This window comes from Salarias fasciatus, chromosome 13 (genome assembly GCF_902148845.1).
Source record: "Salarias fasciatus chromosome 13, fSalaFa1.1, whole genome shotgun sequence".
Taxonomy (NCBI): domain Eukaryota; kingdom Metazoa; phylum Chordata; class Actinopteri; order Blenniiformes; family Blenniidae; genus Salarias; species Salarias fasciatus.
The window spans coordinates 25,438,028-25,462,943 of record NC_043757.1 but is presented as its reverse complement, the minus strand read 5'-3'; the positions used below and the strand labels follow the sequence as shown (position 1 = coordinate 25,462,943).

At 45.0% G+C, this 24,916-nt stretch overlaps 1 protein-coding gene across 1 annotated transcript; it reads right to left on the bottom strand.

Moving 5' to 3' along the window:
* Nucleotides 1–1,221: 1,221 nt before the first annotated feature.
* Nucleotides 1,222–24,916, bottom strand: LOC115399380 (coiled-coil domain-containing protein 85A-like). The gene is made up of 5 exons (XM_030106704.1): nt 24,844–24,916; nt 24,374–24,573; nt 21,467–22,526; nt 4,069–4,126; nt 1,222–1,325 (listed from the first exon to the last, which is right to left on the bottom strand). Exons 1-5 carry the CDS (start codon nt 24,914–24,916, stop codon nt 1,310–1,312), a joined length of 1,407 nt encoding a protein of 468 aa, XP_029962564.1. The 3' UTR covers nt 1,222–1,309.

The following is a 24,916-nucleotide window of genomic DNA, read 5'->3' as shown; positions in this document are numbered from 1 at the left end:
TGACGGCCGCCTCACTGAGGCCTGTCTCCAGAACGTGCACGTATTGATCGCAGTGTAGCCGCGAGCGAGCGGCACTATTGACTGGATCACTCTTCACTGGAGTCACGCCGGTTAGTGGGAGGAAGATGCTCCCAAAACCTGGATTGTAGCAGCTCTTGAAGGATTTTTAAGCGAATGAAGACGAGAAAAAGCAGCCGAAAAAAATATCATGACGGCCTTTCAGTCACACACGGAGCGCTTTGTGCTCATTAGCTTCATTAGTTGGGCTGATTTGTTAAAATAAAGAGGACTACTGATGGTCAGGGGGTAAACATGAAGATACTAGCATGTTGTGCTTCTCGAGAGCAGGCTTGGTCTCAAGACCACATGTTGAAGGTCTGGGTCTTCACACAGTCTCAGCCCCTCTGGGCTTGGGTTGGGTGGTCTTGACTCCCCCAGCTCAGCTCACCTTTGCGTTTGGGGCATAAAGCCACTATAGATACTGTAGATAGAAGGAATGCACAGCGATCGGAGAAAGAGAGGTGAACAATGTTTACCAGTGAAAACCACCAACTGGCTGCTCGTTTAAATCCTGGCGTCGCTGAATTACTGCACAGAGAGCAATGTTTTCCACCTGCACCGCTCTTTAAGTGAACAGGGAAAACACAGTTTGTATGAAATGCAGAGTACTGCAAACTTATTGAAATGCTGTTTTCTAAAACTGAAACTTTTCTCAAACAAAACAACAACAAAAAAAAGTGGGTTGTTGTGGCATAAACATATAATGTGATGTGAATGGTTCAGCTGCAGCAGTCTGTTTGATCCGATGTGGTTTCTCATTGTAACTGTTCAAATGATGGCCAAAACTTTGACAATTATTCCTAGAAAACAGCTGTTTGATGCTGAAAATACCTGTGTGCTTTAGCCGCGGCTCCGCGTTGCCTTTATAAAGGTGTGTTGGTTTGTCAGATGAAGGGATGAAGCTGGAACCTCCAGCCACTTCGCTCAGAGTCTTCCCGAAGAGGTAGGACTACATTGTTGGCAACACAAAGGTTCTCCTCCGTCTATATTTACGTTCTTCTCTTCTTTTGGCAATGCAGGAACGAGCAACATTCAGTCTTTCCTGGTGGTCCGCGAGGAAAATGCATAGCGGCGGCGGCAGCAGACGTGGCAGAGAGAGCGTCTCAGCACGTGGTCGGCGCTCCGCCTCTGAGCCGTCCCACTGCGATCCTGGACCCAGTCACGTGTCGATCGCCCCGTCCCCTCCTCCGCCCTCTCTCCCCGGGGTGTGTGTTGTCACAGCAGCATCTGATGGCGAGGCATGTCGTGGTCAGGAGGCATCAAAGCTGAAAGACAGCGGGGAGAAGCAGTGCTTCAGACGTGGCTCAGCAGAACGCCGCCGCTCGTCCTCCGCAGGTGCAGACGGGAACCTGATTTATTCGCCCATTAGGAGCTGCTCCTCCATTAAATATTAACCCGGTGCCATCGCTCAGCCCATGCATTAAAGCCGGGATCACGCCAGGGTGACCTTTTCAGACCGAAAGACACACGAGTTTCCTCCTCCTACCGAAAGAGACCATCCACAGAGACCGTATTCATGCATTCATGAGGTTCTACGGATTTGTTCATTCAGCAGGTGTAGATGTGCTTCCGTGATTAGTTTCATGAAATGAGATGCTACAATACAGTAGAAATATTAGAAATAAATAAATTCCTTTAATGATCTCTCTTTCAGAAATGGAATAAACAGTTTACTGGTGAGCAGCTCGTGTTTGTTTCGACACGAGAGAGAAAAAAGGTGAAAAAGTGTAGTTTCGTTGTGTTAAAGTGGAGAAAACCAAACCGTCTGTTCAGAGGAACAATTTTCACTCATGTTGAATTTGGGGCGGCGATTTTCTGAAAGGGTAATTTACTGAACAGCGGGGAGTCGATAAAAAGGCTCAAATCCGAGTCTCCTGCTGTGTTAAAACCAGACGCTCCACGTTCAGACCGACAACTGGAACATATCAGAGAGCTGGAGCTTTATTAACGGTGATCCTCACAGAAATCCACACAAACCTTCAACATGTGAGTCCATGAAGTGGAGGACCTGGTCTGGATTAGACCAGGATTTATTTGCCACGAGGCAGTTGTGCCTCATGTGTGTAATGTTGTGAGAAGAAGTCTGAAAGGCAGTAGAAATTCCTCCTGAGAACACTAAGAGCTGCAAAAATTGGGTTTATCGCTTTTCCCTGACCCGTGTTTTATCACAGAAACCAACACAGTTCCTCCCTTTCCATTAAAAATTAAACCTACCGCTTAAATGTTGACATTATCGACAGTGTATTTATTGTTTGTTACTAATCTAGTCTATTTTGAAGAGGAATTACAAAATAACGTAAGTACACTCGACCTACTTGAGGATTTTCACAGGAGACTCGACTAAAACTCGTTGATGTGGTCATAAAAAGGTACAAACTCATTTAATCAAAAAGTCACGACGTGTCTGCTGTGTGGCGTCGCGCTCCAGCTGATGGCAGATTTTTATTTTTTCAGCTTGGCTGTCGACTCTGACTCTGACTCAGTCTGACTCCCAGGACTGAAGAGCCGGGCCAGCGGCCGGCTGATTGACGGCTGCTCCGGACTGTTCCGGAGTGTCCAGATGGTTCGTGCGTTCCCGATCTGACCCCCACGTGCCCCTGCAACTTAGTTTCACTGTCCATCAACACGACACTGAAGACATTATAGAAATAAATTCAAAGTGTTGCAGAGAAACATCGAAGCTGTTTTTCACTGCCGACCGACCAGCTGACTGGAAGACTTTTGACTGGTGATTCTACTTTGCAAAGATCAGGAGATTTTATAGAGAATTCAGCTTCAACTGTCTCGTCAGACTTTATATACTTAATACTCCACTTGACTGACACTTTTATTTTTGTAGAAAATAAATAAGTCCACTAATAAGAATATATACCTATGAAGATTCCCGTTTGTCCGATTCCAGTTGACCTGATTCAAGATCATCGCTGTCAGGAATTCAAACATTTTGTCCTTATTATGACCTGATCTCCACTCATCTACCTCCATCTGTTCCTGCATGTGGCAACCTCCATGACACAGCCTCTTCTCACTACCGTTTGATGGCCAAACAATAATTTTCAGTTGGATAAGTCAATTAAAGTTCAGTGACTTCTTCAGAACTATCAGGTCAATACAAAAAAAATCGAAGACAGACACATGGAACGTTGTCCATCGTCTTATATGGCCATCAAGATGTTTACTTGTACTTTTCTTCTTGGTTTTGTGTCATCGTCTGAAAAATGTCCATTATATGTAGACTACTATCAATCTAAGTAAAAGCCGATAGTCAAAAGGTCTTCAGGGAGTCCTCAAATGTCTTTAAAGATCAACTCAGTGGAGCGTCATCCCAGTCAGGTCTCCTGCTGGTGAAAATGCCAACATGGCGACATCAAACCAACCAGCCAACAAATGAAGGCACTAATAAAGCAACGAACAAACCATCAATCAAATGAAAGTGAATGAATGAACACATGAAAGAACAAACCAACCAACAAACAAACCAATGAATAAAAGAACAAACCAACTAAAAAATTGATCACTTTACCAACCAATGAACCAACCAATGAATAAACCAGCTAACCAACCAACCAATGACAAAAACCATCTAACAAACCAAAGAACCAGTCAAAGAATAAATAACCTAACCAATAAATAAATGAAGGAATGAAAATTGACAAATGAAGAAATGCGGACATGAACAAACTAATTGATGAACCAACAAATAAACAAACCACTGAATGGTCAGTTGTAGATTTTGCATGCAACATAAAGTTATAGTTTGGTAATGTGACATGATCCCCGGGTTCTATTGTAAATGAAAAGCAGGAACTTGGACAGTTTTTTTTTTAATGATAAAAGTAATGGTTTCAGATTAAAACGGCCCTCGTCTATGGAAGCAGCCGCAGTAATCCAGTTCAATATCTCCTCAGATCATGCTGTGTGTTATGTTGAATTGGAACATAAAACTTGACATGGATCCTTAAATTACCACAAATTGTGTGTGTGTGTGAGAGAGAGAGAGATACTCACCTGTCCCAGAGCTTTACACTCCTACAGGAGCCGGTGCAGCATCCAGCAGAGATCAGAGCTGCAGAAGAAACCAGTGAAATAATCAGAGAAATGGCACCATGAGAGGCTCGAAGCACCTGGTGAGCAAACACACCATTTTCTTTGAATTTCTTCCCTTCCTGTCAACGCTGCCTGAGTCCCGTCACGGGTGGACAGGCAGCCACAGGCGGCACTTCCTGTTACCCATCATCCCCTCCTGTCCTGTCTCCATGTCTTCCTCAGACATGTGGGTTTGTCTCCGTCTGCCGCCGTGGAGAGACGCCTCCTCTGAATTCCTTCAGGTAAGAACCGGGCTCCACAGCTGCAGAGCACTAATGAATGTCTGCAGCTGGAAGTCCTCACGTCTGCTGGTGGATCACCTCAGTGTCCAACACACTCAGAATGGTTCTCATCACAGGAAGTTCTCTTGAGATCTGTGACTGGATTAGAAACAACGCTGCGGTTTCAATACATCTAATTTTACAATCAATGCTTTGTTTTGAGGAATTGGTAATAATTTGGCAATGATTATTTAAAGTGACTCTTTTCACACAGCATCACTTCGATGAAACAGATACCAAATATATAACAAAATGCAGGAAGAAGTATCAAATATCAGAGGACGTGGTGTCAGATTTCTCTGAATGTTAAAAAAATCAATTTAGACAAAACTTGTACAAAGACAGTCAGCAGAAGTTTCAGTGCTGCAGTTTTTTAAATCTTAGAGCTAATTTAACGATTGATACAAAGGGTTCCCTCTATAAGAACATCTATAGCTTCAAATCATGAACTTTTTCATCCAAGATGTTTTCTGTGAGTTTATTATTTAAAAAAAAATCTCCAAGTGGTTCAAAAGATTGTAGCCTGATTTTTTTCAGCATTAGAAAACCATGGAGCCCAGCATGAAGCCCTGTGGAACTCCTAATTATCAAACACTTCATAATGTAACTCTGGGTTCATAAAATGCTCAGATATTAGAGAAGATTTCACACAAACAAATTCTGGGTAGTTTTCAGGAGGTAAAAAAAAATATTCTTCCAACAGAATGAGCTGATTTATTATTTCAGGGTAGATATTTCAAAATGGGAACAATCCGGATACTAACTTAACATTTTTAATCATTTGATTTCTGCTTGAAACTTAATAAAGACTTGAATCATCAGATCTGTTGAAACTCGAAATTTTCATCCATCTGCACAGGCAAGTGTCATTATCGAATGAGAATGGATCAAAAGATCCAATAATCTTGTTCAAGAGCTGCCGCCTGTCGTACTCAATCTCAAAACTCAATCTTGGTTCATCTGAACACAGCAGGTGTGAAAACACCTTGAAGCAAAGATGTCTGTCCTACTTTATTTTCAGGGGTTCCTCCAAGAGATTTCAACATGGGATGTTAAATGGACACAGAGCTAGCACAATGGTGGGATGTAACTTTAACCCAACTTCACCTTTTGGGAGTATAAATTATTTTTAACAGCTTTTATTAAGTCCTGGTAATGGTACGTATCGACAAGCAGCTGAAGGTTAGAACTGGTCCTTGAATAAAGTGGTGTCGGTGCATTGCTCGCCAAATGCAACCAAACCCCAACTCCTCAGGACTGGGGAATGCAGGCGGGGTACGTGAGGGTGCAAATGGTGAAGTTTGTGAGAGGGTGAATGCTTGAAGTCGTTACGTAAGCCTGGGTTTGTGTGTTTAGCTGGGTGGAAGTGAAGGCCTGCTGTACAGGCTGCACCACTCCGAGTGAGCATGTGGCACAGCAGCTGTGGGGAGGAAGAGAGCCTGACCACTGACTGTGGTCATCTATCAACCCTCCAACACAGATTAACCACGCGGCGTGTGTGTGTGTGTGTGTGTGTGTATGTGTGTGTAGAAGTGATGCATATTCTAATTAAGGACCAAACACTAATGGATCAAACTGTGGCTCTTTGTGTTTCCCTCTCCTGGACGCTGAAACACACACTGACCTGCTTACACCTCCGGTTGAGTCTCTGTGGTATAGGCTGTCACACACACACACACACACACACACACACACACACACACACACAGGCCTCTGGGCTGGTTCACAGCTGTATGCTCTGCTTCGCTTCAATGCACCTCACTGAGAGTGAGGGGCCGTGATGGACAGAGGGTGTGTGTGTGTGTGTGTGTGTGTGTGTGTGTGTGTGTGTGTGTGTGTGTGTGTGTCTCAGTAGTTTATTCTGCAACTCAGTTTGATATATTTTTTGGGGGATTTTAAAAAATTTTCCAAGAGAAGAGAAAAGTGGCGATCTCTTTGAAAAAGAGGCTCAGTCTGTGGTTCATCAAAGGGTTCACACTCACACAGACACACAGACAAACACACACACACACACACACACACACACACACACACACACGGTAACGATGCTGCAGCAGTTTGAATAGCTCTCAGATGAAACAGACTGGCAGCGACACCTGTGTTTTTATCCTCCCGTTGCTACAAAGAGGTTTTATTATTATTCTTTTTCAGCCCTTGTTGATCGTGGTCAGTGACAGTCGGCGTACGCAGCCACAGAACACATGAATATGCAAAAAGTGGAAGATAATAGGAGCCTGGGTGTGTGTGGAGGGAAAGAGGGGCTTCAAAGCTGACTGGAGATGAATTGCCAGGGAAGCAGCTGTTGGCCTAGTTAGCAGGCCTGTCCTTAACACAGGACCTCTGATCACACACACACACACACACACACACACACACACACACACACACACACACACACACACGCTTATATTACACAAGCCAACGCATGCTCACACACAGCCTGGAATAACATGTGCTAACACAAGCTGCCAGCTTCAGCTGAACTTTGCCAGGAACCTTTGCTAACCTCCCTCAGTGTGTGTGTGTGTGTGTGTGTGTGTGTGTGTGTGTGTGTGTGTGTGTGTGTCATGCTGAACAACACCACCTCGTAATCCAGCAGACCCTTGAACACTGAATGACTTTTCCTGTCTATTTCTCAAAATCTCTCACACCTTCTGACCTTTATTCTCTAAACATTCCCTCAAATTGTGTGTCAGCCACTGCAAACCTGAGACTTTCTGTCAAATCACTGCGGTTACTCAGCACTGTCGCAAAGCGAAGGTTTCGGAAAGAAACAGAGACAGTTTGACTCAACAAGATGCATTTATGTCTCATGCATGTAGCACCGCTAATCAACACACTCAGGCCCCGTTTACATGATCGCGTTTCAAATTAAACCACATAATTTTTGCATTTCAAAAAAAGTTTTGTGTTTACACAAATGCTGAAAAAGACGTAGTTAGTATGCCATGGTTGCCGTGGAAACGTACACCCACAACGCAATGAAAGTTTTGTAGTTTTGCTTGAATCCGGGCCCAAAAGTGAGAAATATGATCCAGCATGCAAAATAAAAAAACAAAATAACCAATCGCAGCTGAAATGTGCCTCACATAATCTCTTCATCTGGTGCAATTAGTGGGTAGTGAATCTGCAACACACACACAGCTGTTGTCAAGTCAGAGAAGGGAAACACTGTTGAAAATTTGGCAATAAATCCCGACTGGTGTTCATGTGTAAGTATAAGACTGGAGTGGAATGTCTGCTCAGCAGAAACTCTCAGTATGCAAAGCAAATGATCTGCTGTGTCAGGGATACACACACACACACACACACACACACACACACACACACACACACACACACACACACACACACACACACACAGAAAGGCCTCTGTTACCTTCTTAAGAATACAATGTAAGTTCAGAAATGTGCACACTCATCAATACATGAGATATGTAAATATGAGGAGGGATCTGTAAGTGTGCACATTGATCTCTGGATGTTCGTGCCGTCTTGTTAACAGCTAATTAATGCGCACATAAATATGGGCTCTGCTTGACTTCCTGTTTCCATGTTGAATGCTGCGAAAAAAGAAAAAAGGGTGAAGATTGAAACATTGAATGGAAGAGGAGCACCAGAGGAGCACAAGCTACAGTGAAACACACACACACACACACACACACACACACACACACACACACACACACACACACACACACACACACACACGTTTGTACTTGTATCGTTGTGAGGTCTCTCATTGACATAATGCATTTCCTAGCCCCTTACCCTAACCCTAACCATCAAAAATAAAGGCCTAACCCTAACCCATACCCTAAACCTAACCTAAACCCAATTGTAACCCTAAATCAAAAACCAAGTCTTAACCCTCAAAAAGGTCAAAAAAGGCCTGTCGAAAAGTGAGGACCGTCAAAAATGTCCTCACTTTGCAAAAATGTCCTCATCCTGTTGGTGAAAAACAAATTCTGGTCCTTACTTTTGGGTATGTACAAGAACACACACACACACACACACACACACACACACACACACACACACACACACACACACACACACACACACACACACACACACACTTAAGCGTATACAGAGTTGACAGAGCACTGTCCATGGTGCTGAAACAACATCTGCACCAACTTAATAAGTACATTATTTGCCCATCCTCCACAAACACACACACACGCACACACACACACACACACACACACACACACACACACACACACACACACACACACACACACACACACACACACACACACAAGCTTATAGAAACACAGAGTAGACAGAGCACTGTCCATGGTGCTGAAACAACATCTACATCTACACAAACCTAATAAGGACAATGTTTGCCACACACACACACACACACACACACACACAGCCAGTGTCTAGCAGGTAATTAAAGTGTCATCTGCAGCTGTAACGTTTCTCAGTTGATTCGTTTCTCCTGGAAAACAAGAAATCTTTAAACATGGTGACTTCAGTGCTGCTTTCAGTGTTCTATGAAGGAGTATGGGGGTCTGACGGTGGACCACATTGCTTCGGACCACACACCAAAACAACATAACGCCTGTGTCTGCTCCTCCTCATGAGCTCTTGAAACAGCTCCATCTATGCTCCTGCTACTTTTATCTCAATGTTAAGACAGTGAAATCATTCTCTGAGGTTTTTATAGCTTCCTGGTACGAGAGCGTCTTCTTCTCATGCTGGTGATATGAAGTAAAAAGTCACCCGCAGCACGTTTGTAGAGGGTCTTCAGGGACCGCTCTGAATGACGGATGTATAGGCAGAGCGCAGCTGAGCAAGCAATGCTGCTAATTACTGCTGGAGCGCCGCCGCCGCCGTCTGAGGATCTGTTCGAATTATCAGGTGTGCTGGTGAAATTCCACTGGATCGCCGACAATCGATAGCACCGAATAGTGCAGCTCTTAGCATAAACTGGTTAGCATCGACGTGGCTAATGGTCACTCTGCGGCTGGGTGTTTCGGAGTCGGGAAACTTAATGATCTGCCTGTAACTTTGCCAGCGGTTGCTGTGTTTGACTTTGCAGTTGCTAAGCAACGTCCGCGTCTGGATGTTAAGTGTTTAAACATCCCTGTTGTGCACGGCGGGAAGCTAACCTGCTAACGTCTGATGAAAACGCAGCAGGGCTTCAACAGATAAAAGTGCATGTGCTTAAACCGGCGGACTCATCGGATCAAACTGTAAAACCCACTACATAGACGAGGGAGGTCATATTCTGAAAACCCAGAGTCGACTGCCTCTTCGGCCTCTTGGAATTACTGCAAAGATACCCAAAGTAGCTTGATAAACCAAACATTTATTTAAAACATTCGTGAAAATATTTTATGACACAAACATAAATCAAACTTCACAATATCGATTGATTTTCCAAGCCGCTTGTCCTTTTCAGGGCTGTGGGGGGGGTGGAGTCAACCCCAGCTTTATATGGGTGAGGCCGGGGTGCTGAACCCAGGACCGTCTCACTGTGAGGCAAGAGCGCTAATCACTGCACCACTATGTAAATACCACTATATGATATATGAAAGCAAAGTTTATACCAAAGACTGTCAAAATGAAGTAAAACTTCTGCTGTTATTATCATATTGTTGACAGAACATAATCTTCCATAAGATTCAGTCTCCTGAGTTGCAAATGTGATTCTGAAAAAGTATTAGAATTACAAGAATATGCTAAACTTCATGTAGAGAAAAAGAATGAGTGCAACATGAGCATTAACACTCTCACTAAAGAGTTCAGCTAAGACCCCGTTTAAACAACATTTCAAAGGGAAAATGAATTGTTGCTGCATTTTCAGTACAGAAGTTTCTGTTTTCGTTTCAACAATGGCAGCATTTAGAAAATAATGTCCATTTACACGGAAACAACTGAAACGTTGATAAAAATGTAGTTTTCATGTTTGGCCAGTAGTGGGCACTGCTGTTTGATTATGAATTCAAAGTACTGCAGTGACCATGGATTGGATTGGAGATTAAAATATATATTAATGTACTGACTGTCATTTGTCCAGCCATTAAACCTGTCAGTGAGTTCAGAAGATGAATACAGGGATTGAAACTTTATCGTGAACAAAAATTCCATTTTAATCACTTATTCACAAAGTGTTTGTCCTTTTTCTTTTAAAGTCACTGAATCATTCTGCGGTGGATATAATAGTCAGATTGAAATACACAAATTCCTGCAGCTTTGATGTTTGGCTCTCTATCAGGTGAAAAGGGAAGGAGAGAATATAAATGAGGAGGAGGACGATTTCCTCACAGTTACTCAGAGTGACGGTGAAAGACGCAGTGACCTTGGACTTCAGTTTTTATGACACACCGCCCAGGTAAATACTTAATACTGCACTTTCAATACACACACACACACACACACACACACACACACACACACACACACACACACACACTCACACAGCCTGCGTCAGCATGCGTCACACACATTGTTAGTCGTCTGTTCAGTTGGATTCGATTGAGAAGTCTCGAATGCTGGACACGTTCTCTCTCTCTGCTGGTGTAAAACAAGGCAGCTCACACACACACACACACACACACACACACACACACACACACACACAGACACACAAACAGATCTGATTTCCGGTTTTCTATCAAACCCACGCAGACACAGCAGTTGTTCCTGGCAGAGGGAACAGCTTGTGGAGGTTTAGCCGGCAGTGAGAGTCCGCCCGCCCCTCCCTCACCGGGGCATCCAGATTGGGCCAGGAGCCAGAACCCAAAACCCTCCGTCTGCCCAGCGGCCGAGGCGGGGAAGGGATGGGACGTGAGTTTCATCACTCCGAGCTTCACAAACACAGCAAAGCAAATATAACGACAGGGAGGTCTGATCAACCACTCTCAAGAGCCTGAAGTCATTAAAGGCTGATTTTTCACTGGACGACACAGCAAGCATTAAAAGAATGCTGTGTGAATGAAGTAGATGTTTAAAGTGATTAAAACGACAGACGAGACCCGATGAAACCTGATGGAGGAGGGTGAAAAGCAGCGTCTGAATCGTTCAGGTCTGAACTGTCAACTGAAAAACCCACTGCAGCAGAGATGGTAAACCGGCCACCAGGGAAGTCCTGATCGATGGGCAGAATCGGTCTGAGGCCAATTTAGGTGTTTTTTTGTTTGTTTGTCTCTTTTTTCCAAATGATGGCTGCTGCAGAGCGACAACGGAAGAGCCGCCCCGTATCAGCATCAGCAGCCCAGCAGCTGAAATGTCAGCAGACATGTGGAAATATTTCAGCAGAAATTGAAAACGGTCCAACCGCCACTTGCAATACCCACAATGCTTCCAGGAGGTCGGAGCGTCGGTGATTCATGCAATAAAAACTGATGCCAAAAGTTTGAGGCGAGAAGACGATCGTCGTGCAAAGAGTATAGAGAGAATACTAGTTTTTTAATGCATCTGTGCGGAGTTTGAATGTTTTCCCTGTTTTCTTCACCTGCTTTTTGCCCCCAGAGATTTGGGAGGTGTTTGAACATCATTTCACAAGATTTTCATTCCATTTATCAGCACAGAAATCCAGACTTCGGAGCTACCGGACTACAGACAGGAAGAATTAGTCAAGTTGCTCAATGTTAAACGGTCGAAGACGGCCCATTATCTTTATCTGGTTGTTTGTCTGAGCCATTCATTATTTGAGGAGGCGGCCAATGACCGTCATTACAACATGATTTAGAAGTGCAATTTTTCTAATGGCAGGGACCTGCTCTCAGAGGTACTTGAATTAAATTCCATTTCTGGTGAATTACAGTTATTTAATCACTGTGATTGGCTTCTTCAGCTTCCCCGGCTTTATAGATGGGGGCACATCAGACCACTGAGGCCTCTTGGGATGAAACTCAGCAGTTGAATTGTATCATGATTAAGTTTTCATGGAAAAAGAAACATCTTACAATCAGTCACAGATTTATGACCCCTAATGTAATTATAAATGAAGACATAAAAAAAACACGTCTGATGAAAAATGACAAAATTGTTCTGTATTCTCAAATAGCTGGGTGCTGAAGAAAACTAAAGTCCTCAATAATGTCAGGTTTTGGGGGTTTTTTTTCGAAAGACTCAACCATGTTTCATCAAGAAACATATGTTTCACACCTAGTGGCCACAAGTCAGGAAAAAAATACCACAAATAGCAAAGGCAGCCACCTGAACCCTGCAGTGTTCTTCTCTTGACTTTAATGCTTAATGCTGGTCAGTGCTCATCTGCTGGTGTCCCAGCACTCTTCCCTGAGGAACACCTCTGAACCAGAAAATAAGCATACTGCTCTCCTTCGCATTATTTGTGTGAATTGAAACCATCATAATTCAATAAAAGTGTTTGCGACGTGCCGTTTTTCAGAAGCAGTTTGAGGATTTAGGGATCTAATTTGAATTTCTCCCACGTGACGTGTTAAGAAAGATTTCCTGGGAGTTCAGATGGTGTGAGCTTCTCTCAGCGTGTTTACGCTCACGTTCAGTTTACTCACAGCTCAAAAAGCTGCATGTGGCTTATGATTATTAATAGAACCAACATGGACATGCATTACGTGCTTCTTGACAGCAACCGTGTGTGTGTGTGCGCACACTCTGAGGAGCTGTCGGGAGCTCAAAGACAAAACAATTCTGAATAAGTTTCATTGAAATTTAATGTTCAACACGTCATGTGGAAAACAGTGTAAATGGGTGAACATTCTGGAAGTGAGTCTTCAAATGAAACGTCACATCAACAAGACCTTAGTCTCGAATTTCACCTCAAACACTGTGACTTTGCACTTCAGCTCGAAGAGACACGACGGTTAAAGAGAAACTGCTCGAACAGAAACAGTTTATTTCTTTGGGACAAAGGACTCGATAATAAAAGCAGTGAAGGCAGACGTTTGTAAAGGATTCAGTCCAGTTAACAACGGGTCCATTAACGGATGAATGATCACAAAAGAGGCCTTTCTCATTCCCTAAATCACACGTCAAAGTGATGCGAGGCGGGGGTGGCGAAAGACAAATCCTCTCAAATCTGTAATTTCAGATAGGAGGATGTAATGAAATGTAAATCATAGCCTCTGCCTGGCTGATATCCAAGCAACGTCTGCAGGAAACAGGAAAGAGTTAAATCAGACACGGGCAGGAAGGCAATAAGTCACTTCGCTGCTCCTGCAGGAGCTTCATCAGGACAATGTTCTGCAGAAATCAAGACCGTAACGCTGGTTGGTTTCTAGGAAACAGGGGAAAATAAACCTGCAATAACAAGGGAGATTACCGAGAGACGTCTCGTTAGGAACAAGCTTTAGAGATATTGCAGTGAGGTGAGTACACATCTGTGCAATATCACTCTAACGGCAAGTGACCGAGTCCTCAGCGAAGCCCTCAGTGTTTCCACAAGTATTTTCTCCGATGGGCGATCCAACACGAGGAACATGATACGGAAAATACAAGGAAATTCACAACAAAGTGTAAGAGACAAGTTGATCGAGCGCTATGAGCTCTAAACAAACCCTACGCTGACTGATCCAAACGACCTGTTTCCTTCTCAGGATTCTGTCATTTCATCTCTGCAGGCAGACCGACTGACCAACATATTTACCTCAAGAATATGAAGAAAAAAAAAAGACATTAAAGTATGTCTGTGAGCATCAGACTGCACATGAGTTAAACTGTATATTAATCACTTTTTCTCCAAATAAGACACATATTAAGATGGAGATTTGGGAATTTGTGAAATTTTGAACATCTGTTTAATGTAACTATGAATGTTTATTCATGTACAGCGATTTTAACATCTTGAACTATCCTTTAATCCCACATTGGACCGGATTTCATTAAGCTCCTGCATGAAGTGTACTGAATTTTCAAGCTCATGCAAACGGTTGCACTTTGAGCTTGTAAGGGTTTTAATGGTAAAACATGTTAAATATAACAAAAAATATCTTATACAAGTCTACAAATGCAATTCCTGATGGGCTATGGGGACGGATTTAACTTAGTCCTCTGATTTAGTCCTCCAGTAGTGAAATGAGTTATTTTTGGATAGTATGAGAAAGTGTAGGTCTATGACGCAGAAATGTTAAACTATACTCAGATTAGAATCAGGGTTAGTGTTGCTACATCCTCTCATGGTTATTTCGAATCATGATTTTTTTCTTTGATTAGTTTATTTTGCGGTATGTGAAGGTACAAGATCACCAGAAATCTTACAGCTACTGTACACAGAAAGACAAGAGCTGTGAAATCAGGAGGAGGAGAGCTTGTTAAGGGAAGAGAGGAGGGAGGAAGGCGGGCAGAGTGTAGGATGGAAAATGTCAGCGTACAGACGGACCAACACACTTTCCTCTTTCCCAGAGTCAGACTGTCTGAGGAATACTGATTACATTTCAGTTTGACACCAAAGCAGCCCAAGTTTACACACACACACACACACACACACACACACACACACACACACACACACACACACACATAAATTACACCCCTTTCAGTCTGAAGCAGACAAATTCAATTAGACCACCAGTGGCTAAATGGGCTTATCTGAACAGCACAAGCTTATTACATGAAGCCCTTAAGCTCCGAATGTGTGTGTGTGTGTGTGTGTGTGTGTGTGTGTGTGTGTGTGTGTGTGTGTGTGTGTGTGTGTGTGTGTGTGTGTGTGTGTGTGTGTGTGTGTGCAGTAAACTTAATAAAGACAGCGGTCTGGTCTGGACCAGCAGTGTTCGTGGTGACAACACATCAGATTTCAGCTGAGTGACTACCCTAACCGTTAAAAAAAAGAATTCACATTGAAATAATACTTTTTGGAACAAAAAGGCCTTTATGTGAAATCTGAGAGTTCTTGATCCCACTTTGAACATTCATTTATCTGTCGTCTCCACCACTTCATCCAGTGAAGAGCAGCGCTGTGCCGGATACGTTTCCTCTATCAACCACGGATAAGAGCTGATTATCAAACAAATAAAGCACTTACATGGTTTGAACTGTAAAATTCTCCTGTTTTCACACAAAAGAAACAATATTTCAGACTTGAAATCATCAATAGAGTATCATAAGAGTATTTCTGAGCACATTTCACTCAAACGTCTGCCTGACAAGAGTCGACACTTCTGGTTGAGTGTGACGTGGTCTCCCGAAGAGTTACAGTACTAGAGACCAGGCTCAAGACTAGAATTTATAGGTCTTGGTCTTGGGATGATCTGGTCTTGGTCTTGGGATGTTCTGGTCTCAGTCTTGGGATGTTCTGGTCTTGGTCTTGGTCTTGGGATGCTCTGGTCTTGGTCTCAGTCTTGGGATGTTCTGGTCTTGGTCTTGGTCTTGGGATACTCTGGTCTTGGTCTTGGGATGTTCTGGTCTTGGTCTTGGTCTTGGGATGTTCTGGTCTTGGTCTTGGGATGTTCTGGTCTTGGTCTCAGTCTTGGGATGTTCTGGTCTTGGTCTTGGTCTTGGGATACTCTGGTCTTGGTCTTGGGATGTTCTGGTCTTGGTCTCAGTCTTGGGATGTTCTGGTCTTGGTCTTGGTCTTGGGATACTCTGGTCTTGGTCTTGGGATGTTCTGGTCTTGGTCTCAGTCTTGGGATGTTCTGGTCTTGGTCTTGGTCTAGGAATGCTCTGGTCTCTGCCTTGACTCAGTCTCAGGCCCTTAAACTCAAAGTCGTGGGATTTGAGCTCTGTAGTGGTCTGGTTTTGGACTTCAGGCTCCACTCCTGCTCTGGAGCTACACAGTTCCATGCAGCATCACCGACCTTCTGTTTCAACCCTCCTCAGAGCGCACTGCGAATCACTGCGAATCACTGAGAATCACTGGGAATCACTGAGAATCACTGAGAATCACTGAGAATCACTGAGAATGTCGCAGAGTTCATTGGTCACTTGACAGCCTGATATTTTGCAGCCCTAATTTGGCTCGTTTTGGACTGTGGCTATTTAAACATTCTCATGAGTTTTACACGTTTTTTCTTCCCATTTCATCGACCACAGATCGACTGGAGGCCAAATCAACTGAACTCAACAAAACAGTTCCTCTACCAGTAAAACCCACTGCGTTACAGTGAGTCTACCTCAGAGGAGAATACATTAGAGTATATCCGTCATGTCTCCCTCTCTTCCACTGATCCACAGTCAGTCTCACTGTGAGGCAGAGGAGGGGCGAGGATGCAAACGTCGTAAATCTGTTTTGTCACGTATATGATTGGAGAAAGAAAATTTCATTATGAATTCAATATAGTTTCAGTAGGTTAGTCTGCTCAGAATCTGGCACAGAGGAGGAGAAGCGCTGAGCGGACGTCACTAACGCCTCCGCGCATGATGACGTTTCACGTAAATTCAAGTCGTTTTTGTGTTTTCCTTCCAGAGAACCTCTGTATTCACACAGCAACGTTTTGAAAAGCTTTGCAAGGAAACAGAAGAAATGCTGAAGACGGTGTAGTTAACATGCCGCGGCAGGAGGTGGCGCTGTTGGTTGTTTGTGATGAAACCAGACACACACCCATGCTGTGTGAACGGGGCCTCAGCTTTGACATTCATATCTGGCGTACATGCATTTTTAATTTCAAGACAAAAGCTCTCCACCACTCTGACGTGGCATTTAAATAATATTAATAGCAGAACGAGATGAATGTTTGATGAACACGTCCGGGCCTGGTGTGACGCTGCAGCAGACCCGCGGGACGCTCAGGCACGTATGGATAACAGCAGCTGCTGTTAAAGGGGAAAATCACACGGCGGCTTTTCTATTATTTAATACGCCGGGGCTGCCGAGCGCCGTAACGGACGGCAGCAAGGGTAATGACCTCCATTTGTAAAGGCGCTGGCCTCCGATGAAGACCTTAATGAAGATTTACTCAGGCTGCGAACGGGGCGGCAACAAGCGGCAGAAAGTCGCCGTTTGGAGCCGATGGAGGGATGGAATAAGGATGGATGAGACGTGGAGGGGAAAAAAATTAAAGAAGACAAAGAGAGGGGAAAAAAACCAGGAAAATGACTTTCTGTTCTGTGGGGATTTTACCAGCTAATATCCATGCAATCTTTGGATCTGCGTCGTAGATACTCCAATGTGAACCAATTCTTCTCGGACACTCTCCATCCAGGTGAAAGTTCTGCAGGTAGCTCATATAAACGCTGCAGTACACCTCAACGTGAAGGAAATGACCAGGAGGAGGTGTTAGCATGGCATCTGGATGAACGGGTGGATGGATGATCGACGAGGCTTCAGTGACGGAAATTGGTTCAGTGTTGTCAGTTAGCTACAGAGAGAAAACATCTAAACATCTGACAGCTTCTATTTACGCTCCTTTGTTCCAGAGTTTCTTTTTTTACCATTGAAACGTCACTGAATGATCTTAAAAGGAATCAAACCAAAGCCTTGCTAACTGTGTCAGTGGAATGACTCAAAATCACTTGAAAAGTGGGAAAAAAAATAGTCGCACTAAAAACCCCATTTGACTCTCCAGCTTGGGAGCGCAGCCTTGACAGACGGGTTAAAAATAACTCCGGGAAGCGTTGGTTCGTGGCCCCGCCGGGCGAGTCAGCGGCTACTTCCTGTGGACGGCGCCGGGAGGCCGAATGAGCCCCGTCAGACGCCTCGTCTCACTGCGGCGGTGATCTGCACGCCGCGTCCAGAGACCCCGGACAGGTTCATCTGGACTCACTGCGTGTGCGAGAGAGCGGGGCGTTCGTGCAGGTGGAGACTACCTGGGCTGCAGGCGGCGGCGGCGGCGGCGGCGGCGGCGGCGGCGGCGGCGGCGGCGTGCGCTCGGGGCTGCTGTGTGAGGAGGAATGCAGTATCTTCTTTCCCCCGGCTCAGGACATCCTGCCACTATTGTTTCCCGCTAACAGCTGAGTCAGGGATCCGCCGTTTACCCGAGGTCCGCAGCTATTTCCCATGGCCTCAGCGCTTCCACTCAGCACTGCAGAAATCGTTACTGCTGCCGGACGGCCTCGGCCCATGAAGAGGCTACGGACTCAAACGCTCCGAAATATCACCTATTATCAGCATGATGAAGCCTGTCTTATTATTTGTTCGACTTTATACAAAATATGGCTGCGAATTCAAATACGGCGTTTTGTTTCAGCCATTCATATGTTTTTTTAATCAGTTTGACTTTTAATTTAATTGTATTTGAGTCTTTCTTTTTACATTTTCTAGCATTTTAAGTTGTTTTACTATTTTTCGTTCTGGCTTTCCTAATGGTCCTTGGCTATTCAGTTTATGCTAGTTAGCTCTCTTAGCTCGTTTGATTCATTTAGATACTTTTCCAGGTACTGAAAACCATACTAGCTGTTGTATTTTTGCCTATTTGCGCCGCTGAAAAGCCGTTCAAACAACAGAATCTTCTGATCAACACATCTCCAGTGTGATCGCAGCAACAAGGAGAGAGAAAAAAAAACTGTGTTCTAAAATTAAATTCAGTTCTTCACTTCAAAAGACCTGCACTGCATCCAGAGGACAGTCGACACACACACAGACACACACACACAAACAGCTCCAGCAGAAGGGCCACGAGGGAACGCTTTGGAATATTTACCGGCAGTCGAATTAAGTCAAGCAGAAGCGACGGGAAAATGTATTTTATATTCGTCCGACTGTTTGAAAGAGTACTGAATAGGAGTGAAGGAAATAAAGTGGAAATGAAGATTTAAATTCATGTAGAATCTTTAACCTACCTTCTTACGCTGTCTCAATCCTGTGTGTGTTCCCACACACACACACACACACACACACACCCCATGGGGAGTTCCATCAGCCATGTTCCCTTGATTCCAAACACACACAGATGAGTCTCCATCACTCTTTCAACACTGCTACAGCAGCAAGACAGTCAGATAGGCGGACTGGGGATCGGAAAGTTGCAGGTTTGATTCCCTGAGGACGACCCTTGACCCCTCCATCAGCTCCTCGAGGCACCAGACTGTAGCAGGACAGCGTATCCCAGGAATAGGACGGGGAGATACAGAACAAGGACTTTGTTTCTTCTAATAATATCATGGTTGGATCTCGTGTTATTTTGTGATTCTGACAGCCTCTCCTTCTCCTCGCGCTGTATTTGCATGTTCTGGTAGAAATGTGCATATTTAAGAAGGTTCAGCCTGAAGCGATCGTGCACATTGGAAAATCAGCTCACACGAGATTCCACACATGCAATCCTGCAGGAAAACTGTCTGTTTTTTTTTCTGCTAATGTTACAGCTGGTTAATATTAATTAATATTAATATTATATTAACGTTAAAAAAGAGTGATTAATAGCAATTTTTTCACAAAAATTGTGAGACTGAGGGTTTTAATTATTTCAAATTCGGTGGCCACAAGGCGGAAACACAAAAACAAGGGAAAGTGTCAAAGACAAGAAGAAAAACCCAGTCATAGCTGGTATAAATCAGGGAACAGAGAAAGTGTTGTTATTAAAGGAGGAAGCCAAAAGCATGAAGACATTAGCACCATTACTACTGACGTATGTGTGTGTTCATTTATCATAAAAATATATTCAACATGTTCACATATCATAAGTTCACCTGACCTGTAACTTCTCTTACACGATAAAACAGGAGTGAGGAACACAATACAGAAAAGAAGTGAGCCAACATGCAACCTTTGACATATTGGAAGACGTCAGGACACAAAGCCAAGTGTTCACACAACATTTAAATCTTTTCATAGAAGGTTTTGAGGCAGACTGGGCGATTTTGGTCAAATCAGACTAAAGACAGCAGAATGCAATCACGTCTGTGTTTATTGACTAGTGTAAAACTAGCAAAATTAGCATGAGGGTCATAGCACACAGGTGGACTGGAGAAAATACACTGAAGAAGAAGGTTTTATTCAGTTTTCTTAAACTCGACTGTTGTTTGTGGATGACAGTTCAGAAAGTACCTCCCCAGCGCTGGAGTCCCCCAAGGTTGTGTACTGGGACCCTTTCTCTTGTCACTGCACTCTTGACTGCTGACTAGACCACAACAATGCATTAATGATTTGTGGGAGAGATGGTCACAGACAGACACAACAAGCTGAAACTGAACGAGATATTAAGCATGGTTTCAGTGTTTGAATCTTGTTGTGTGTGCAATGACAGTAACAAACATTTGACCTTTATCTTTGTTTGAGCACAAACATAATAAACAGTTGAAAAATATAGTGTGGATGTGAAATCTACTTTATGTGACAACGAGTCAAGACCGAGACAAGAGCATCCCGAGACCAAGACAAGACCAAGACCAAGATCAGAGCTGCCAAAGATCAATACAAGACCAAGACTTGAAGGCCTCAGATTGAGTCAAGACCAAGACAAAGCCAAGACCTTCAAGAGCCGAGACAAAGTAAAGACCAACACTTGAAGGGGCCAGGACCGAGTCAAGACCAAGACCACAGCATCCAAAGGTCAAGAGAAGACCAAGACTTGAAGGGGTCGAGACCCAGTCAAGACCAAGATCTTGAAACTGAAAAACAGCTCAAAGGACGGCGTCCACGCACCAAAATTCGAAGAACTCAGTTATTCAAACTCACAGAAGAGACTGGGTTTGAACTAGACTTTTATAAAAAGAAACATTTATAAAACTGCCCGGTGTGGGTTTTGGTCAGAAGCAGCAAACTGGGAAGGATTTTTTTTTTTTTTTTTAACATCACAGGCTGCCAAGGAAATGAATGAGTAATACAGTTTCCTGGATTTTAAAGTTCATGACAGAAAATTTGGCTAATTTAAGCAGCTGATCTCTGTAGAGATTAGCGAGACATACTTCAAAACCCTTTTTGATTATGAACCGGTTAACAGGTTTCTGAATCGTACACTGCAGAAGTAACTTAAAAACTGTAGACAGCAGTGAGTTAGCATACATTAGCGCACATCAGATGAAGTGGTAACACCAAAACACGAGTGTTCAGAGGAAATGTTCTGGAGAATAATCCGATATTTTATGTATTGATTCAACACTTTTGGAAAACCTGATAAGACCCTCCGTCCTCGTGACTCACAGTGTTTGTAACAGCCGGCAGAGGAAAACACTTCAAGAAGTAATGAATCAGTATAAAAAGCCAGAAGTTACCATGTGCCTACCGTTGTACAGACTCTGGTGGTGGGAATCCATGTCGTCGCCCACCGCCCGGCGCTGGCCGCCGTCCCGGCCCGGGGAGCCCCCTCCGTACCGGGCCTTGCCGTGGTCGGCCCCGGGGCCGTGCTGGTAGTGGTGGTGGTGCCGTATAGACTCCGGACTGCCCACGATCACCCGGCCCTTCCTCAGGTGTTCGGGGGTAAACATGGCGGTCTGTTTGGGGTCCGGGCCCCCGCAGCAGGCCCCCGCGGCGTTGGCCTTGCGGTGCCTGTGGCTCAGCTCCGGGCTGGACTTGGCCGAGCCCCCGCCGCCGCCCGGGCCGGCCTGCCCGGACAGCAGCAGCTGCTTGTGGGCCAGCAGGTCCGAGCTGCAGGGTTTGGGGTGGCGGGTCGGGGACCTGCTGTGCTTCTCGGGGCTGTGACCCCTGAGGCCGCGGGGGTCCAGGTTGGTGAGCGACCCCCCTCGGGGGCGGCAGGACTGGGGGAAGGTGTGGTACTCCGGGGTGGAGCTGTGCCTCCTGCCTGTCGACTCGCACACATCGCCCGGTTTCTCCGAGGAGACGATCCTGGGCGCCGTCCCGGCGCCGGAGCCCGGAGGCGGGGGCTTGTGGTGGGGGTTGTCGGGGCTGTCCGTGCTCCCCGCGCTGGAGGTGCTGCTCCCGTCCCCCACGTCCCGCAGGAGGCCCGGCCCGGGCCCGCCTCCGCCCAGCTGGGACAGGCTGCTCTGGCTGTCTATGGAGCTCCTGCAGCCCGGGGCGGCGTGTCCGGCCCCGCCCCCGGCCCCGGCCCCGCCCCCTCCGCTCAGGGCCGCCGCCCGCTCCTCCTCCAGCATCACGCACACCTCCTTCAGCTCCAGGTTCTCCCGGATGACGTCCGCCTGCCGCTGCTCCAGCTCCTTCAGCTTCTGCAGGTAGATGGCGACCTCCTTCCGCATCAGGCCGGCGCTGTAGCGGCCCAGACGCTGCCACTCCCGCGACACGCGCTTCCCCTTCTGACGGTCGTCATCCAGGAAGCAGCACAGGTCCCGCAGCTCCTGGTTGTCCTCCTGGAGCTTCTGGTTCACGTCCTGGTTCACACACACACACACACACACATTTGTGAGGACCATTCAGTGGACATGATTTACCGTATTTTCCAGAGCATGAAAACACTTTTTCATGTGACTTACTGTACATTAAGAAGCAACTGACATGTCTAACATATCAAAATAAACCATCTGTGTTTGTTTGTTTGTTTTTTTTCTGATTTTCTGACTGAGGTGACATGTAGTCTAGAAAATACGGTAAAATACCTCTAAGTTGTCATAATGTTTTGATACATACATATATTTTCTCCTGAGTTCAATTTCCAGCAAATCTATAATTGCATCAGCAGTCAAAAGCGGGTCACCAGAGGTCAGGCTTTGGGCTTCAAATATCAAACAAATATAAATGCCGAGATGGATAAAACTACTTAACTAAAAAAGCTGAAATGGAAAAAATATCTTAAGAGTCATAAATGGATAAATTGATGAAAGTCAATAGGTTAAAACAGCTAAAATTGCTAAAATTGGTAATAAAAAACAAACTTAAAATTGAGTTGAAAACTTATAATCGAGTAAAAATAGTAAAATGGTGGCTAAACAGTTTAAAAACACTGAAAAGGCAAAAAATAATGAAAAAAATGTTCAAGTAAAAGTTAAACTAATAACTAAAAGATTATAAAAAAAATGTTCTCATTCAAGCTGCATTTATACACGTTATCTCAATGAGACACATTTTTAAGAGAAACGAGTGAAGATCTGTCCGTTTCTAAAGGAATAGCCTCAAATGATCTTTCCCCTGCTGGGTTTAGCGTGAGCAGCGAATTAGCAGAAAGCGCCTCGTCTGTATTTTCTAGAGTCACTCAAAGACACATCAGGAAGTCACTCAGCCGTGGATTAATGAAGCTCACAGCTCATTTCTGTGGACATAAAAACAGAAAACTCCTAAAAAAATCATGTAAAAACCTAATACACACACAAATATATCAAGTTCAAACACTAGACTCTTCTTTTATGGTGCGATCATATTTGTCTGAATTTCTGATTCAAAGATAAATAATTTAGAACTAAACTGAACATCATGGCTTGACTGAGAATTATTAAGTCTTATCAACTAAAAAATAATACTGTTCTTGTGAAAACAACGTAAAATATAGAAAGTACCATTTAAAAAAGCCATTAAGTCTTTATTTAGCAGATGTTGAACAGTGATTCTTAAGGTAAGGGGCGTGGCCCATTGGTGGGCCCAGAAGATATATTTAAGAGTAATGAGAAGTTAGGACTCAACTTTGAATTATTTTTATCTCACCAGTATTGGGGCTTGAAGTTGGTTTTCCATTGGGGGGGGGGGGGGGGGTGCGGGGGGGGGGGGGGTGCTCCCTCAATGACTTTAAGTTACACCTTGTATCTGAAGGGGAAACAGACTTCACCAAAAGACTTGAATAACGGAATCGTTATTCTGCCTAAAGAACAATTTGATCTATTAATGTTCACTTTGTGGACAATAATTCAGGATAAATTAATGTTTCTAGTGCAAATGTTTAATTGTCAGTGCCATATTTTGATTGGATCGAGGATTTTGAGATGTGTTGATTTTTCTTTTCAGTTTCCTGCAGACTGTTCATGACTGGTTGAGTTTTCCTGACATGCTTCGTCTTAAATTCCACTATAAATGTTTAATCCCAGGAGTTTAAATGATGAGCAACAGGTGGGAATACTTGATAATCTCCTGTTGGTTGATAGGTTTGTGGTCTCAGGGGGATTCAAAGGTCCTTCAGATGTGATCCAGTCTGCACTGTGTGTGGTCCTGGTCCTTTCTCCTGGCTCCCAGATGAGCCCCCCACCCCTCCCCACCTCCCCCCACCCCTCCCCTCGCCTCCCCTCCCTCTCACCTTCAGGCTCCGGATCTCGTTCAGGTGCTGCTGGAGTCTGCGGTTCACCTCCCGCATCAGATTGCCGTGCTCCACGATGACGCCCCTCTTCTCCGCCTCCGCCCTCCGCAGCCGCCGCACCAGCTCCTCTTTGCCCCACTTCAGCAGCTCCTCGTCCCGGATCTTGGAGATGTCCTCCGGACCGGGACCGGGACCGGGACCTGGACCTGGACCGGGACCCTCCGCCTGCTGCTGCTGTGCTCCTCCCTTCTCCATCCTGTCAAACTCCGGCGCAGCCCGCTGAAGTCCGGCGCTCGGTGAATTCCCAGAGAACAAGCCCAGCCCTGGAAAAAGACGCACAACTCTAATCCGCGCGCCCCCCGCGCGCCCCCTCCCTCTGCCCGCGCTCCGCGGCTCCCTGTCTCCCGGTGCGCGTCTCTCTCACGCCCATGTCGCGCCGCTGGGTGCCGGAGGTGAGAGCATCCGCCCGCATGCCGCTGCCGCTGCTGCGCCTCCGGAGGAGCCCTGCGCCGGCGTGGAGGCGCGGCTGCCCGCCAGGTGCAT